The sequence below is a fragment of the Trachypithecus francoisi genome, unplaced genomic scaffold (genome assembly GCF_009764315.1).
Source record: "Trachypithecus francoisi isolate TF-2019V2 unplaced genomic scaffold, Tfra_2.0 Contig01461, whole genome shotgun sequence".
Lineage (NCBI taxonomy): Eukaryota > Metazoa > Chordata > Mammalia > Primates > Cercopithecidae > Trachypithecus > Trachypithecus francoisi.
In genome coordinates, this window is record NW_022681433.1 from 7,918,080 (window position 1) to 7,936,460 (window position 18,381).

The 18,381-nt window shown below is 36.5% G+C and overlaps 1 protein-coding gene across 8 annotated transcripts in view; it reads right to left on the minus strand.

The window, feature by feature from the left end:
- Nucleotides 1–18,381, minus strand: part of NBEA (neurobeachin) — a 786,519-nt gene that overhangs the window by 237,046 nt on the left and 531,092 nt on the right. For all 8 annotated transcript variants that reach the window (XM_033235426.1, XM_033235381.1, XM_033235435.1 and 5 more), the window contains one exon: nucleotides 12,347–12,490. In XM_033235426.1, the coding sequence (XP_033091317.1) occupies nucleotides 12,347–12,490 (144 nt within the window). The remainder of the gene's footprint in view (nucleotides 1–12,346; nucleotides 12,491–18,381) is intronic.

Consider the following 18,381-nt stretch of genomic DNA (forward strand, 5'->3'; position numbering starts at 1 on the left):
CGTAAATGAGCAGTAAATAAGTCAGCCAGAGATTAGGGTGTGTAAGGGAAAGCAGTGTGAGATGAAACTGAAAAATCATACATATCCTTGAATGTCAGACTTTGTAGGTTAAGGAATCAAAGATTAGAGCTCAGAAATAATAATGCAGAGCAGTGGGTTTTACCCTTTTTCTGGGTCACACATTCTCCTGAGAAGATAGATAAATATACGGATTTTTTTTTTCTAGAAAAGTTCACCTATATATTTGTTCATCCTGATTATAGAATAAATGAATAATTCATATTTTCAAGAAAAATTAATTTTTTTCATTTGTCTTCCTCTATCTAAAGATTTTTCTGCATCTGCATTTATTCCTGTTTTTCAGCAGTTTCTGGAAACATATCTTTCCTCTTGTTTGAGCTAGTTACTTTCTCTGTCTGCATTTATCCTAAACTGTTTTTCAGCAGTTTCTGGAAATATGTCTTTCCTCTTGTTTGAGGTAGTTACCCTGTCTATCTGTGCTACTAGTCCTACCCTCCCCTGCCGCCTCTGCTCTCTTATTTCTATCTCCTTTCTTCCCTTCTTTGTTAAGCTCTAGGTATCAGTTTCCATCTCTTAGTTCCTCACTCCTACTCTCTCCTTTAATTTCAGTCCAACCTCTACTTAGGCCAAGCTATTTGGGAAATACTCATTAATTAGTAAGTTAAAAGCGTGAAAAAGTCCATCAATTTAAAAATTCTGCAACTTTTCTTGTTTGTTTTTTTTGTGACAGAGTCTCACTGTGTTGCCCAGGCTGGAGTGTAGTGGTGCCATCTCACGGTAACCTCTGCCTTCCAGGCTCAAGGGATCTTCCCACCTCAGCCTCCTGAGTACCTGGGACCACAGACTCGCACCAGCATACCCGGCTAATTTTGTAAATTTTTTCGTAGAGATGGGGTTTCGCCATGTTGCCCAGGCTGGTCTGGAACTCCTGAGATCAAGCGATCCTCCCGCCTCACCCTCCAAAAGTGCTGGGATTATAGGCATGAGCCACCGCACCTGGCCTGCAACTTATTTTTAAACTCATAATTTTCCAAACACATTTAACTATAGAGTTTCTTTTTTCTCATTAGCATCTTTCAAAAGACCTGTGTTACAAGGAACATTAGTTTGAAAAGTGCTGAGCCAGAGTTCCTGACTCCTAAGCATAGGAGTCTTTCCTTTTCTCTTACCACTTTACTTCCTGCTTGGTATCCTATTACGGGGTTCTCCTTCATTGGCTGCCCTTTAAACCTTGTGCCACAGGGCATGTGATTTTGGCCTACCACTTCTCTCTTTATTTTCTCACTTCCCTTAGATGATCTTACTGGTTTCCATTATGAACTCCATGCACACCTTGGCTCTCAAATTGCAAACTTCTATTCTTTTGAAAATTTTGGAGGCCCAACAGATCAAGCATCTTCATCTCCCACCCACAGAAGACCTTGCATCTGCACACTCCCACACACAGTTAATAGCTTCTAAACCACCTCTCCTCTCAGGCCTGATTCCCCTCATTCTTACTCCCTGCACTAGTCAGTTAGTACAGTCTTCCACAAATTACCTTGTAATTTTTTTTTTTTTTTGGTAGCTGTCCCATTCTCCCCTTTCCTGCCTGCCGTCAATTTACTTGAGGCTCTCATCACTGCTGCTTTGGAAAAGAGTCTCCTGTCAAGCTCTTATCTCAAGTCTGGGCATCCTAAAAACATATTCTACACAAGGGCCAGCATGATTTTTTTTAAAAAAAATCATCACTATCATGCTTAAAATCTTTCACAGTCTCACTGTGGCCTTCAGGATAAAATCAAGGTTCCTTATGGCACATAAAGTTCCCTCCCTGAGCTTGTCAGTTTCAGCTTCAGAGACTCCCTGCCTCATGCATTTTACCTAATTTAGAACTACTGTAGTTTCACACAGAAGTTAATCTTTTAGCATACGTTTCCCGCCTTCTGCAACAACTCTCTAAATAATTCTAAATGTTTAACTTATTTTTCAAGACTCAAGAAAGGAAATACCCATTCTAATAAAGGCTTTCCAGAATCCATGTTATTCTAGGACCATTTTTTGTGTTGTAATGGTTTCCTTTCTATGTTTAGGTTAACTATTTTTTTTTCATTATCTCTTCTCCTCTATAACTTCCTGGAGGGCAGAATTTTGATCATATGTATCTTTTTACTCCAAGAACTCACCATTATGTCTTACATAGAGTTGACATTCAATACTTGTATTTGTTTTGGTGGGATAACCACATTCACCTGAGTGAAGTTTGGATCTGGCATCAGAGAATAAGGGTCCAACAGGTCCTTCCAGGTCTTGTCCTTATTTTGTGTGATTCTTGACATTTTCTATTCTAATCTTCTATTCTAAGAGAAAACAATTGACTTGTTTTTATTGGACTGATGACTTGAACTGGTAGAACATATTCTACTAGAATAACTATTTGTAAATTAATTGCCATGTAAATACTTGTCCTTAGGGCTAATTGTTTAAGTATTTCTATAGCTGCTATTCTGGCTCTGCAACATCAAGTCATGGAAATAAACTAATTAAATAAAATATTTTCAGTATGCAGAAAGACTTATTGATCCTTCTGTGTAGCACTGCTCTAATTGTAGTGGCAAAATCACTTTTTAAACTTACGTTTGAGTAAATGGCAAAGTCTTTCAGAGAGAGGACCAGGACACACTTAGGTATGGCAGTGACAAGGTAGTGAAGAGCTCACTCTTCCTGCTCTCCAAGTTGCTAACATCCATAATTCGGTACTAGGAAAATTGTCTTGTTATCTCGCATTTTCCCTCAAATGTGATCTAACAAGATGACCCACATATTTTCTCCGTAGGTGATCAATATCCTCATTCACATGCTTAAAACGATGATGAAAACTTAGTCACCTCCATATAGAAAAATATGGTCTCCTGGTAAGTTAGTTATTTATTGCCCTATTCTCCAGATTGGTAGAGAGTATGACTATAAATTTGTAGAGGAATTAGTTTATGATAAATTCTCCATACAGAGAAAAAAGTAGGAAATCAAAATGGGTTTCAACTATTACACTGTATTAAGAAAGAACAGATCTTATGAGTACGGTTTGTGAAACACCTGACCATAAAAAGGGCGGCTTTTATTCTTAAAATTAACAAAAAATGCAAATTATATATGATTTATGGTTGATGTCTACTATTGTGTAAATATGTTTGTTTGTCCCCTCCAAAACCCAGGTTGAAATTGAACCCTCAATGTGGCAGTATTGAGAAGTGGTGCCTTTAAGAGGTGACTGGGTCATTACGGCCCTGTCCTCATGAGTTAATTAATCCTTTTGTGGATTAATGAATTAATAGGTTATCATGGGAGTAGAACTCGTTGCCTTTATAAGAAAAAAAAACAGAGACCTGAGATAGCATGTGAGTTCCCTCGGCCCCTCACACGTGATAACCCTAACATGTGATGCCAGGTGTGGCCTCAGGACTCTGCAGAGAGTCCCTACCAGCAAGAAGGCCCGCACCACATGCAGCCCCTTGACCTTGCACTTTTCAGTCTCCATGACTATATAAAATTAAGTTTCTTTTCTTATAAATTATCCAGTTTCAGGTATCCTTTTATAAACAACAGAAAATGAACTAAGATAATGTCTAATAAGCATGGTTGAATTGTGTCTTTTTATTATATTTTTAATTTACACAGTTTGGTTATCAGGGATGTTGTTACAATTAAGAGTACCTTATAGTGTTTCATAGATGACAGAATCGTGGTTGAAGGGGAACATATGTTTATGGAAATAAAAGAAATATGGATTACAGTAAAATGTTTGCACACTCTAAAAGGACCTGTAGACTTTTTGAAAATAATGAAAAGAGACAAAGAGGCTCAATATTCAAGATGAAGCTTTTATTTATTTTTATAACACCTTAACTGATTTAAAAATTAAGTTAGAAATTTAAATACTTTAGCTTTTATAAGAAATAGGCATGTATTAATGTTGTCTCTAAGAGCACTGTGAATTCTGCGAAGCTGAATGTGAATCCTTTGGGTATACTATTTATGACTGGGAAAGCAACTTCCTCATTCAAAGAGAGAAAAAAGACTCATAAAGACTCATAAGGCTTTTTCAACATCAAATAGCTTTCACTAAACAACATTTTGATGAGTTAAGTGTGAGTGAGTCAGGGACATACGGATTAAATTTCCCTTGAAATACACATGGGTTTAAAAATTAAGGGGAAAATCCCGAGCAAAACGTATTTTAGAGAATTCAGAATGTTTAAGAGATATTTGCCCCCTAAATACAAGTATCAGGTTGAATAACTTCTAGTTAGATTCTGTAACTAAAATGAAATAAAAATAAATACAGAGGAACCTTTAAAAAATACTAGTTTTGTTCGAGACAGAATGTTACATTCACCATATCAGTACTGCAATGCACAGAGTTAGGCTTAAGCAGATGAATTTGAGTCTATCTGCACCGAACATGCTCTCTCCCATAGTACGTATTCCAGTCAACAGTTACAACAAAATTTTCTGTGCTACTGGCTTAGACTCTTATTCTTTTTTAAAGAACATATTCTTAGACAAACTCTTAGCTTTCAGAATTGTGTAGTTTAATTACGTTTTCCCAGAATCTTGAGTTCTTTCTTCTCACATGCTGTATATTTTTGTTTTTTTCTCCTTTCTAGCTCAGTTTGTAGGAAACATTCAATTTATATATAAACAACTTTGCCTCTGGTATCTGAATATTCGAAGTTAGGACACTGAAGGTCTAACTGTCAAGCTGATCATTTCAACTGTCTACTTTAATTTCTTAGGGGAGATACATTATCTGCCATAACTTCCTGGTTATTTGAGTTACCCAGAGGTAGTGGTAGCAGAGCTAATTCTCTTGAGAACTTTTTTTTTCTATCACGATCTGAGTACCAATGTTCTATATATTTAGTAGATATTCAAAAGATGTTAATGGGTAAGTAAATGGGCAAGTGAATGTAGTCAAAAAGACGTTTAGGGAGGTAGAAATGGTCAGCCTTAAGAAAAATTCTACATAATGCTCCCTCTTCCACCGGCCAGCCCTGTTTTCACCACTGGATACCTGATTTTGTTTTGATCAAGTAGAACAACAGCTATAGAATATGTATAAAACCTAACCTAGTTTACAAGAAGAAAAACAGTTTGAAAATATATTGCCCTCTAAAAATCAGGGAAGGTACAACTGGGAACTGTCATGAGCAACAAAGTGGGTCATGAAGGAGATGACTGGCACTTCAGAGAGCCTTTTAATAGATCTCCTCGTTACTTCCGTATTTTTCGCATTCTTAATTTACATAATTACTTTTCTGAATTTTGGATTCTTGGTAAGTGTGTATGTAAAGAAATATAAACCTACCATTATGAAAAACGCAAATTAAAAATAAATCCAACTCTTACACTTGAATACTGCTTCCCTGTGTTGCTATCTCCCTGTACTAATTACTTTAAAAAAAAGGTAAAAAAAAGTAGTATTACAATCCATTGGATATAGAACACCTTTTCTATTTGCTAAATTTTTTTTTTACAGTAACAGTACTTGTGGTATTTTGACGTTATAAATTGGAACTTACAGAAACATTTAGTTAAAATGACACATTTACCAGAAGCGGAAATGCAATAAAGATTAGCTTAACTTTAGGTGTTCCTATCCTGGAAAATTCAAGTGATGGCTGAATTGAAATTCAGCTTTTGGTATAATTAACTTATACCAAAAAACAAAAGACAAAACAAAACTTATTATGAGCTATTGAAATTATTTGAATAATTCAGTTAGTATGAGCAGACAGTCTGATAATTTGAGCCCCCAAATATTTATTTCAACAGCTCATAAGTTTTGGTTTGTCTTTTGTTTTTTGAATAAACGAATTCAATAATTATCTACATAATATTTTTAAGTGGGAACCTTTGAGGGCAAATAATTGTGTTAGGAGATTTCTTCACAGTTCAAAGCTACACAGTATATGAATGCTGTCTTTAAGGGTTCTAGTCTAAAAGGACAGAGAAAACATGGAAGAACATCTACAATGCAAGGCTTTATGTGGTATGTGTCTTAAGAATGATACAATCAATATGTTGTGGGGTGGTTATAATAAAGTACGACAGATAATAACATGTCTTGGGGAGGACACGGAGAAATTGAAACCCTCACATGCCGCTGATGAGAATTCAAAACGGTGCAGCCTCTTTGGTAAATAGTCTAAAAGTCAAACATGGAGTTATTATTTGACCCACCAATTCCCTTCCTACGAATATACCTAAGACAGATGAAAACATATGTCCACATGAAGTCTTGTAAAATGTTTACAGCAGAATTATTCATAGTAGTGAAAAGGTGGAAACAACTTGAATGTCCATCAACTAATGAACTGATATATAAAATGTGGTGTATCCATACAATGGAATAAGTGCCATAAGAAGGACTACATGCGGCCGGGTACGGTGGCTCATGCCTGTGATCCCAGCACTCTGGGAGGCCGAGGCAGGTGGATCACGGTGTCAGGAGATTGAGACCATCCGGCTAACACGGTGAAAACCTATCTCTACTAAAAATACAAAAAAATTAGCTGGGCATTGTGGCAGGTGCCTGTAGTCCCAGCTTCTCAGGAGGCTGAGACAGAATAATGCTGTGAACCCACGAGGCAGAGCTTGCAGTGCATCAAGATCATGTGCCACTGTACTCCAGCCTAGGCAACAGAGTGAGACTCCACCTCAAAAAAAAAAAAAAAAAAAAGGACTACATGACAAAATATGGAAAGGGCTTGATGACACCATGCTAAGTGAAAGAAGGCAGACATTAAAGACTATCTATGATTCCATTTGTATAAAATGTCCAGAATAAGCAAATCTATAGAGACAGAAAGTAGATTAGTGGTTGTCCAGGACTGCAAAGGAGGGAACAGGAAAATTGGTGAAGAAAGGCAAATGGTAACAAGGTTTCTATCTGAAGTGATGAAATATTTTAAAATTGATTTTGGTAAGAGTTGCATAACCCTGTGAATGAATATACTAAAAAAATCACTAAATTGTACAATGTAAAAAGGTCAATTATATGATATGTGAATTATATCTCAATAATGCTACTTCCAAAAAAATGCTAATAAAAAATATTATGGAGATGATATGATTGGCCAGTGAATATTTTATCAGTGTTTTAAATGGGTCTTAAAAATGGGTAGGGTTTTTAACAGGAGGAGATGGGAGAGGGAGTGGAACAGAGAAATAGGAAGGATATTTCAGGTGAAAAGTTTGCACATTAGTTTGGGCCTATATATATATATATATATCACCTAATAACAATATATATATGTTGCTATTACTAACAGCATATGTATATGCAAACAAAAAATAAAATTATTACAATTTACAGAACTGATCATAAAGCATAAAGAACCATCATTATCATTAACTCAGAATTCCCTAACTTAGTAAAATTACTAACTTTCGGAAGAAACAATAAGGAACCTACATAAATTCCAATTCCATTATGTAAAATATTTCTATTGTCACTCAGCATGTGTGACAGAACTACCATTCTAAAAGAAATGAAATACCTTTCATTGGTGGGATGTTATTTTTTCAATTTAATTAAATCCTTCACTTATCAATTTATATAAATTTGAGTTAATCTTGAATTTCAGTTACTCAATAGTTATTTGAAGAAACAACTTGCTAACGTTCAAATTAAAATAGGTAATCAAGATTTTATATTAAAATTCATTAATTATATCAATTTCAATGTTTTCAGTAAAAAAGTAAATTGAAATCTTTAGTCACATATGGGATTTAGGTACTAATTCACTTTGGTGAATCACTACAAACTAAAAATGCAATTAAAGTAAATTAAGTTAGGTTTTATTAATATAATAATTACTTTATTGATTGGCATACTTCTATATTATAATCATATTAGCCATTTGCTACAGTAATACATAATAAATTGGGTAATTAGTAGTCACACACATTTAACTTGCCTCTTGAGATGAACAGCTTAGGAAGAAAGGGAACTAAAAGTGAAACAGAAAATTGTATGACATTTAAAGCTTTAGAATTTTGTGGAACATTTTGTCTTTATTACAACTAGAAAACTCCAAACAAAATGGAGAAAACATAAGAAAAGGTCAACATTTAAGTAAAATTGTACTAAAAGCAGTCTATTTATCATATTGTTTTTAACTTACCAGATTGATTTGGACCACACATAGACTATCTATAAGCAAAACTAAAATGAATTATTATACATATTCATATACTTCCAGTGTAATGGAACCAGTGTAAAAACTGAGTTATAAACAGAAGATGTCATTTTTACATCATTTTAGAAGAATCTTTAATGATATATACCTACACACACACTCACACACACATATTCAGATGTACTATTTGGTATATTTTAGTTTAAACCATATACTATGCATTTGTAAGGAAATACATTATTCTGCGTACTTCTTAACGTTATGCAAGTTACTTAATCTCTTGACCTGTTTATCTTTATTTCTAAAATTGGTGGTAATCATTTCTACCTTATTGGGTTGTTGTTTAGATTAAGTGGGTTACTGCCCACAAATCTGTCTGAACATCTATCCTAACCCTAGGTCTCTTTTTTATTTAGAAAAGCTCACCATATCCATTTGTCAATATTTTCAGCTATAAGGAAAATAGTTTTAAAAACATGAAAATGTAAATGTACTCAAGAGTAACTGCTATTAAACAGTTCTCAACAGGCAGAAAATACAGACTTTCCTTTCACAGAAAATGTTAAATCTATAATAGCAGCATTATTTATATACAGAAAAAAGCTGGTTTTGATGTCTGGCTCCTAGCACTTCATGCCAGCTATTCTTCTTTCTCTCTCTTTTTTTTTTTAAAAAACACAAATTGATCCTACCTTTCGAATTAAAAAAAGAAAAGAATTAATCTTAACTAAATTAGTACTTTTCTCTAAGTTTTCTGTACTAATTAGCATACTTTCTTCTATTTGAATTTACCTTAGTATTACATATTGGCAAATCATAATGCATATCTGCTTATCTGTATGCCTATGTCAACAAAACAGAGTTTTGTAAATAACAGGAAAATGTAGTATGTTAATCAGCAGATTTAGGTTTACCTTTACAATTATAAAAATGATGTATTCTTTCATATATATTCTAAAAATCTAGAACTGTAATTACTTTTATATTTGTGAAAGTACATTTCTTATACTAATAATATGCAAGCCATTTCATTAAGTTGTCATGAAAAGATAAACCTGTAATTTTTATCTCAGAGACTGAAATAGGCACTTTTTACTTTATGTATTTCTGAGATAGCAAATAAATATGAGATTATATTAATGTTATATACAGATTTTAGGATTTCCTGGGTTTGTATTTTTTTATTTTTATGTTTATTTATTTATTTTGAGATGGAGTTTCGCTCTGTCGCCCAGGCTGGAGTGCAGTGGCGTGATCTCTGCTCACTGCAAGCTCCACCTCCTGGGTTCATGCCATTTTCCTGCCTCAGCCTCCCGAGTAGCTGGGACTACAGGCGCCCACCACCACGCCCGGCTAGTTTCTTGTATTTTTAATAGAGACAGGGTTTCACCGTGTTAGCCAGGATGGTCTCGATCTCCTGATCCTGTGATCCGCCCAGGTTGACCTCCCAAAGTGCTGGGAATAAAGGCATGAACCACTGTGCCCCGCCTGGGTTTTAATTTGCATTTAAGTCTCCTGTAAGGGTGACATTTTCTTTAGGCAGCTTAGCTCTGTCAGGCTACTTAGAATGACATGTTATGAGTAAGACAGACATTATTATTAATGTCTTACCAAATATTAATTTCTGCAACAGAGATAACCATGATTTGGACAATAATTTCTTAGGGCAAAAACAGTTACGTATTGATGTAACTGTATCTTTAACCAATAGCTGATTTCTTAAACTTAAGAATTCTGGCTTGTAATAAAGTTCTAAAAGTGAATTTTATGTAACCTTGTAACTATTATGTTAGTCTAGGTTAATAGGCTTCAGTATTTACAAAATGAATCTATTCTTATAAAATATGCAGAATATTTCTTTGATCCTTCACAAAACATCCATCCCTTACTTCTTTCACTGCATTCAAGGTTCAGAGTATATTTGTGGACTGCTGTTTTTAAAATGAACTCTACAGAGTAGGCAGAGGATCTATACTTTAGGACAGTTGTAACACACAAGGATCCTGCTAGAAGAGTATGAGTTAGGACCAGGTATATTACAGATAGGAACAGGTGTGCTCAATGACAAATCCGTTAAAAGAAATTAGAGGAGTCTTGATTCAGTGAATTGGTCAGAAGCCATATAATTTGATTTTAAAAAGTTTATTTCAAGCATATTTTCACTGTTCTTTAGGTGTTTGAACTTAACTTTTTGGGGGCTTTTTTCTTATAAACATAAATTAATATTAATAATTAGCTACCATTAAAGAAGAGAAATATAAAAAGGTTATTAGTCTTCGTTGAATTGTGCCACTGGCATTACTGGGCAGTCTTACAATAAATTTCAAGGGACTATGCAAATCTGTATTAACTAATTAATTATCTTCAGTAGGAACAAAGGACCAGGGAGTCAATCTGAACTGTACAATTATTAAACATCTCTGCTAGCATATATGAATAGGAAAGACAACACATAATATAAAAGGGTCAGAAATAACATTTGTGAATTTTCCATATTCTTTAAGATGAAGAATGAGACCAGCAGAAAAGAAAACACATCTGTGGGCAAACAGAATCAATGACCTTCATTAGCTTAAATTTCCAAATGGCCTCAGAGAAAACTCTCTGAGCTACTAAAACAAACCACGAAAACAACAAAACCTTGCCGGGCGCGGGGCTCAAGCCTGTAATCCCAGCACTTTGGGAGGCCCAGATGGGCGGATCACGAGGTCAGGAGATCGAGACCATCCTGGCTAACACAGGTGAAACCCCGTCTCCTACTAAAAAACACAAAAAAATTAGCCGGGCGAGGTGGCGGGCACCTGTAGTCCCTGCTACTCGGGAGGCTGAGGCAGGAGAATGGCGTAAACCCGGGAGGCGGAGCTTGCAGTGAGCTGAGATCTGGCCACTGCACTCCAGCCTGGGCGACAGAGCGAGACTCCGTCTCAAAACAAAACAAAACAAAACCAAAACTTGAACATTTACTTAAGAATTTGAGGCAAACATGTGGTCATAGACTTAAGAGTACATTTAAATCCCCCAAAAAATAGTTTTTATAATACAGAAATATTAATAATGTAGAAATAGCTAGGAACTAGCATTAGAGTAAACTTATTAAATATTTTCTTTCTTAATCTAGAAGAGGGAGAATAATGTGCTATCTCCAGTTTACAATTAACAGTAACATCTTCTCTTTAAAGATGAAAAGAGAACTCTTTCAACCAGTAGAAATAAATCACTAGAGACTTTCATAAAGCCATGCCAGATAATTTTCAGTTCCTTGCAACAAGAGTGATTTTGTGTCAAGAATTATAAATAGAAGTCCACCTCTCTATTGCCACCTGCCACCTCAACCTTGTGTGGGCTGCAAGTATAGAACTAAGACTCAGCTACTTTTTGAGACTCTGAAGCAGGAGTTTTTAAGGTGAGGTTGGGGATATAATTCCATGGACTGGTTTTCAGGGGTCAGTGATCACTATGACATTGTGTACAGAACTGTATGTGCCTCTTCATGAAGACATTTGCTTTCATCAGATTCTCAAAATGGCTTAAAACCCAAAAAAGGTTATGGGTGAATACGCTAAGATATCCACACCCCATCTGGTCACTGTAGAATCACATCCAGAATTGATCTCAGACATATATCATGACAAGAAAAAACTGAGGCAGTAGGGGAAAGAATATTTGCTGGTGGCTTAGCAATGTGAGGCTACAGAACAAAAGAGGAGTGGAGAGAGACATTCTTTAGAGTGACAAATGGGAGGAAACGGCAAATTCAATTGGCACCTGGGTGAAGGACCTATTGGCTCTTAAGAGTGTTGGAGATACATGTAAATCAAAGAGCCTGTCATCCTATCCCACTTACCAATTATAATACAGACACTCAGATGTGAACAACTGATACTATTGTTATTTCTTCTATATAAAAAGTTGCTCCTCATTACCTAGAAATTTGATGATATTCATTTATTGCCAGTAACATACACATTACTTTGGGGTCTTGTCTTCAATATTAGAAATGAGATAAAGTAACTTTTTAACATTCGTGTGATTGAGCATTGTTACAACCATTGGCACTCATTCATTTACTAGGAGACAGATTTTGAATTCAGTAGCTTTGTGTTTATTTACAACAAATAGAAAAAATGTATTTTAAAATTTACCTGCAAGGTTGTCGATTTCTTTCTCCTGTAGTAGACTGACTGCATCATCGTCTCCTTCTAGCATAAGTTCTGTCTCTGCATTCTGGTTCACTATTGCTTGACTTCTGAATGTTTTCTTTGACTTTACTACATCTTCTTCCGTGCCTAATCACAACGAAAATATAATAATTTAGGTTATTATGATTGTTTCTGCTTATAGTAGGTATTATAAATAATTGATTGCTTTATGATAATTATATGCTGCGTTTACATATTACTTTACAATTATAGAACATTGTAACCTTCTTTACCTTGTTTGGTTTTCTGTGAGAAACATGGGGTGTGAGGAGCTGTAATCATCCACCCTTATTTTAAAGATGAGGAAACAGGCAGGGGAAGCTACATGCATTTTCGAGGAACCCAGCAATTGCTAATGTTAGAGAAAAGAACTCTACCATGTATTAGCACCGGAAGATCCAAGTCTTAGGGCTCTAAGATCAGTGCATGTTGCACAAAAAGTCTGTACTTCACCCCAAATTTATTTTCTTAAAATCACACTATTTTACATAATCACACTTTGTCTTAATTAGCTAATCAATTGCTAATTAGCCAATTAGCGGATCATTTTTGAAAGTGGATGAGACAGGTATGCAGAAAACAAGAAACCATTCACATGTGAGGGGAAAAATGATTATCATTGGAAAGTTACAGGAAGGCGGAGTTAGAAATGATGGAGACATAAAAGCTTCTTCATAATATCTATTTCTTTAGCAATTAGTGAAATAAATACTGGTTTTTCTGAAATGATAGCCTTCTTTTGCTATATATAATAACACAAAAAGCTGGCCGGGCGCAGTGGCTCACGCCTGTAATCCCAGCACTTTGGAAGGCTGAGGCAGGCGGATCACAAGGTCAGGAGATGGAGACCATCCTGGCTAACACGGTGAAACCCCATCTCTACTAAAAATACAAAAACTAGCCGGGCGACTAAAAATACAAAAACTAGCCGGGCGAGGTGGCGGGCGCCTGTAGTCCCAGCTACTCGGGAGGCTGAGGCAGGAGAACGGCGTGAATCCGGGAGGCGGAGCTTGCAGTGAACCCAGATCGCGCCACTGCATTCCAGCAGGGGCGAAAGAGTGAGATTCCGTCTCAAAAAACAAACACACACACACACACACACACACACACACACCCCCCAAAAGCCAAAACCAAAACACATGAAAATAAGCAGAAAAACTGAAATATTGGAAACATTGCAAGATTTGACCTGGCATTAATGTATAAGTTAGAAATGAATGCATCTGAATCCCTCAAGAATTTGACTGCTTAACAAATATTTTCATAGTTACATTCAGACACCTGCTTTGGCAGGTGACAATTAATATGAAATTATCTGAACTGAAAGCAACTTTTATACATGCATACACCACCCACACCCACACAAACACCACACACATGAAATACTTTTATTTTATATCACTTGAAGCTGAAATTCAGTTTAGAAGAAAGCATTATAATTTACTGTGAGCTGTATTAGGATATAGTCTCCAAGGAGCAGCATTAACTAGGAAAATGTCTTCATATCTCATTTGGTGTGGTGGATATATTCCTGGAAATGGGAGCCTTATAAATCAGTCCTATATGGTGTCGTGTTATATTTTTAGGGGACATTATGGTGTTGGAACATAGACAATGGCTCTCCAAAGGATGTCATGCCTTTGGTCGAAAGTTTACAATACTTTTGGTCAATTCACCCAGGCCCATACCATAGAACTTCCAACAGTCCATTACTGCCTACTGATGTTTGCTCAACCATTGTGCTGTTGTTGTTTGAGACAGGGTCTTATTCTGTCACCCAGGCTGGAGTACAGCGGCATGATCACAGCTCACTGCAGCATCGACCTCCCAGGCTCAAGCAATCATTCTACCTCAGCTTCCTGAGTAGGTGGGACCACAGACGCATACCACAGACGCATTCCACAATGCCTTGGTACTTTTGTTTGTGGTAGAGATGGGCTCCTACTATATTCTCAGGCTGGGCTTGAACTCCTGGGCTCAAGTGATCCTCTCACCTTGGCCTCCCAAAGTGCCGGGATTATATGCATAAGCTACTGTGCCCAGCCTCAACCATTTTCTTGCAACTACATCTGGCTGTCATACAACTTGCACTGTAAAATAGTTAGCTTTTTTCCTTTTTCTCTTTGCATTTTGCATACTTCTTTTTCTCAGTGAATATAGGCCAATTCTGTTTGCTAAAATATGAAAAAAATTGACTCAAAGGCCACCAGAGTAAAAACACATGTTGAGGAACATAGTCACATCACAATACCATTACAGAGTGTGTCACTGGCTGAGAGGTATAGTCTTGTCATCCTAGCTCCTACTGGATAACCACATTTACAGCACATGGTTAATACATACCATAAATGTATAAAGTAATAGATTGCTAAATAGATATTTTGATAAATACTTCAGAGATAAATAGTATTACAAATCAATGCTACACTGGAGGGGAGGGGAATTAAATGGGTTCCATGTGTATTGTTCTTTCACTGGCCCACAGATAATTATTATTTCTGGAATAAAAGATTGGGGATAGATCACTGAATGCTTCAGAACCTTATCTTAATTCTATTTGATTTTTGGTGATATAAAGCCAGCAAAAGAGTAATCTTCTGAGGGTAGCTATCTTTATAACTTGTTTGCTTCCTGGGCAAACAGAAATACAGAGCTTGCATCATTTGAGAACAAAAGAGGCAAATCCAATGATTAATAATTCAGAAATCTCTCCTGAGGTCTTCTTAGCTATATTTCTGGACTTTGCCTGAATACTATTAATTGAATATTTCTCTTACTGAGCTAATTGTCTCTTGCTCCTTCTCCTCCTCGTATTTTGGCCAACCATGTATTTTAGCAGAAACCTAGGAATTCATCCTGCATGGTGACTGCCACGGCCCTAGTTCAGGCCATCACTGTTTTTGGTCCAGAGGGTGTCAACAGTTGCCTTACTCACACCACCTTCCATATTTTTGTCAGAGTGATTTTTATAAAACACAAATAAGTTGAGGATATTTTCCTATTAAAATTATTCATTAACTCCTCCCAATCAAGTACACCTAAGGCAAGACTTAGACTGGAGGATAAAATCCAAACTTCTTAGCATGGCTTACCAAGGCCTTTTATCCTCTCATTACCAGTTCTGTGTCTTCACCACACCCTTCTCAGCAATATTGGACCACTTATAGCTTCCAAAATATGTCATGCTTTCACATACCTCTTTACCCATGCTAATGTTATTCCCTCTGCAAGGTATGTTACTACCTTTCCTCCTTGGCCTGGCTAATTGCTACTTGCCCTTCAAAACTCACTTCCTTTAGTTGCCTTTCCTAACCCTACCACACGTTCACAGCTTACACATAATTCAACTGCACTGTATAGGTGCTACCTATTATGTGTCTGTCCTCTCCACTAGGCTGTAGTCCCATTTCTGTAGCTTCAGTGCCTGGCGCCCAGCAGTTGTGCCACAAACATGTGCTGAACTGAAGTTCAAGTTCACCCCACCACCCTATTCCCTTCTCTGATTTCTTAAGAGCACTTGTAGTAGAGGACACAAACAAATGGAAGAACATTCCATGCTCATGCATAGGAAGAATCAATATCATGAAAATGGCCATACTGCCCAAGGTTATTTATAGATTCATTGCCATCCCCATTAAGCTACCAATGACTTTCTTCACAGAATTGGAAAAAACTGCTTTAAAGTTCATATGGAACCAAAAAAGAGCCCGCATTGCCAAGACAATCCTAAGTCAAAAGAACAAAGCTGGAGGCATCACGCTACCTGACTTCAAACTATACTACAAGTCTACAGTAACCAAAACAGCATGGTACTGGTACCAAAACAGAGATATAGACCAATGGAACAGAACAGAGTCCTCAGAAATAATACCACACATCTACAGCCATCTGATCTTTGACAAACCTGAGAGAAACAAGAAATGGGGAAAGGATTCCCTATTTAATAAATGGTGCTGGGAAAACTGGCTAGCCATAAGTAGAAAGCTGAAACTGGATCCTTTCCTTACTCCTTATACGAAAATTAATTCAAGATGGATTAGAGACTTAAATGTTAGACCTAATACCATAAAAACCCTAGAAGAAAACCTAGGGAATACCATTCAGGACATAGGCATGGGCAAGGACTTCATGTCTAAAACACCAAAAGCAACGGCAGCAAAAGCCAAAATTGACAAATGGGATCTCATTAAACTAAAGAGCTTCTGCACAGCAAAAGAAACTACCATCAGAGTGAACAGGCAACCTACAGGATGGGAGAAAATTTTTGCAATCTACTTATCTGACAAAGGGCTAATACCCAGAACCTACAAAAAACTCAAACAAATTTACAAGAAAAAAACAAACAACCCCATCAAAAAGTGGGCAAAGGATATGAACAGACATTTCTCAAAAGAAGACATTCATACAGCCAACAGACACATGAAAAAATGCTCATCATCACTCACCATCAGAGAAATGCAAATCAAAACCACAATGAGATACCACCTCACACCAGTTAGAATGGCAATCATTCAAAAGTCAGGAAACAACAGGTGCTGGAGAGGATGTGGAGAAATAGCAACACTTTTACACTGTTGGTGGGATTGTAAACTAGTTCAACCATTATGGAAAACAGTATGGCAATTCCTTAAGGATCTAGAACTAGATGTACCATATGACCCAGCCATCCCATTACTGGGTATATACCCAAAGGATTATAAATCATGCTGCTCTAAAGACACATGCACATGTATGTTTATTGCGGCACTATTCACAATAGCAAAGACTTGGAATCAACCCAAGTGTCCATCAGTGACAGACTGGATTAAGAAAATGTGGCACATATACACCATGGAATACTACGCTGCCATAAAAAAGGATGAGTTTGTGTCCTTTGTAGGGACATGGATGCAGCTGGAATCCATCATTCTTAGCAAACTATCACAAGAACAGAAAACCAAACACCGCATGTTCTCACTCATAGGTGGGAACTGAACAATGAGATCACTTGGACTCGGAAAGGGGAACATCACACATCGGGGCCTATCATGGGGAGGGGGGAGGGGAGAGGGATTGCATTGGGAGTTATACCTGATGTAAATGACCAGTTGATGGGTGCTGACGAGTTGATGGGTGCAGCATACCAACATGGCACAAGTATACATATGTAACAAACCTGCACGTTATGCACATGTACCCTAGAACTTAAAGTATAAAAAAAAAAAAAAAGAGTACTTGTGTGCTCTTTCCCTTATGCTTCCACCATACCTCATAAACCCTGCTACTGCAGAATTGATAGGTATTGTAATTGCTTGCTTATTTATCTCCACAAAAGCCTCCAAGTTCCTTCATGCCTGGAAACATGTTTTTGTCTTGGTATTCTCAGTACTTAGCACACTGCCTAGCACAGAGCAAACCCTTAAAAATCCTGAATACATGTATAAACTCAGACATTACAGTTACCCTTGCACATTTCAAAAGTCTGAAGTTCCCAGGATATCTCGGAGTCTCAGTGATTTGCCTTTAGTTTGTGGCAAGCCGGAGAATCTATGTATTTACATGAAAAGGAACTTGTTTTTTTACAATAAAGTCAAAAAAGCCTTTTAAGTGTGAGTAATCTAACAAAGCAAGTTTTTCCTTATATAAAAATCAGGGGCAATCTTTGTCAGTAAAAAAAGCTTTATGTCACTTTTGTATTACCAAAATAAATATTTACCAATGAAGAAAATGTAGTAGAAGAAAGGTGAGCTCTGAAATGTATATCAAGCTTTCAAGTTTATCCCCTCTGGTTTTAAAGTAGTAAAACAATCATGACTTTAAAAGATATATAGTAAACTAATCCATATCAACACACTAAGCTTATCATCCTTGTTCAAGTGTTATCAGTTTGCAGCTCAGCAAACTTCCTGATTTTATGGTACTGCACCAAACATTTATCTAAATTAAAGTGTATGAGATCTAAAGGTGCTTTTCAATCACAATATCCTTTATGAATTAGA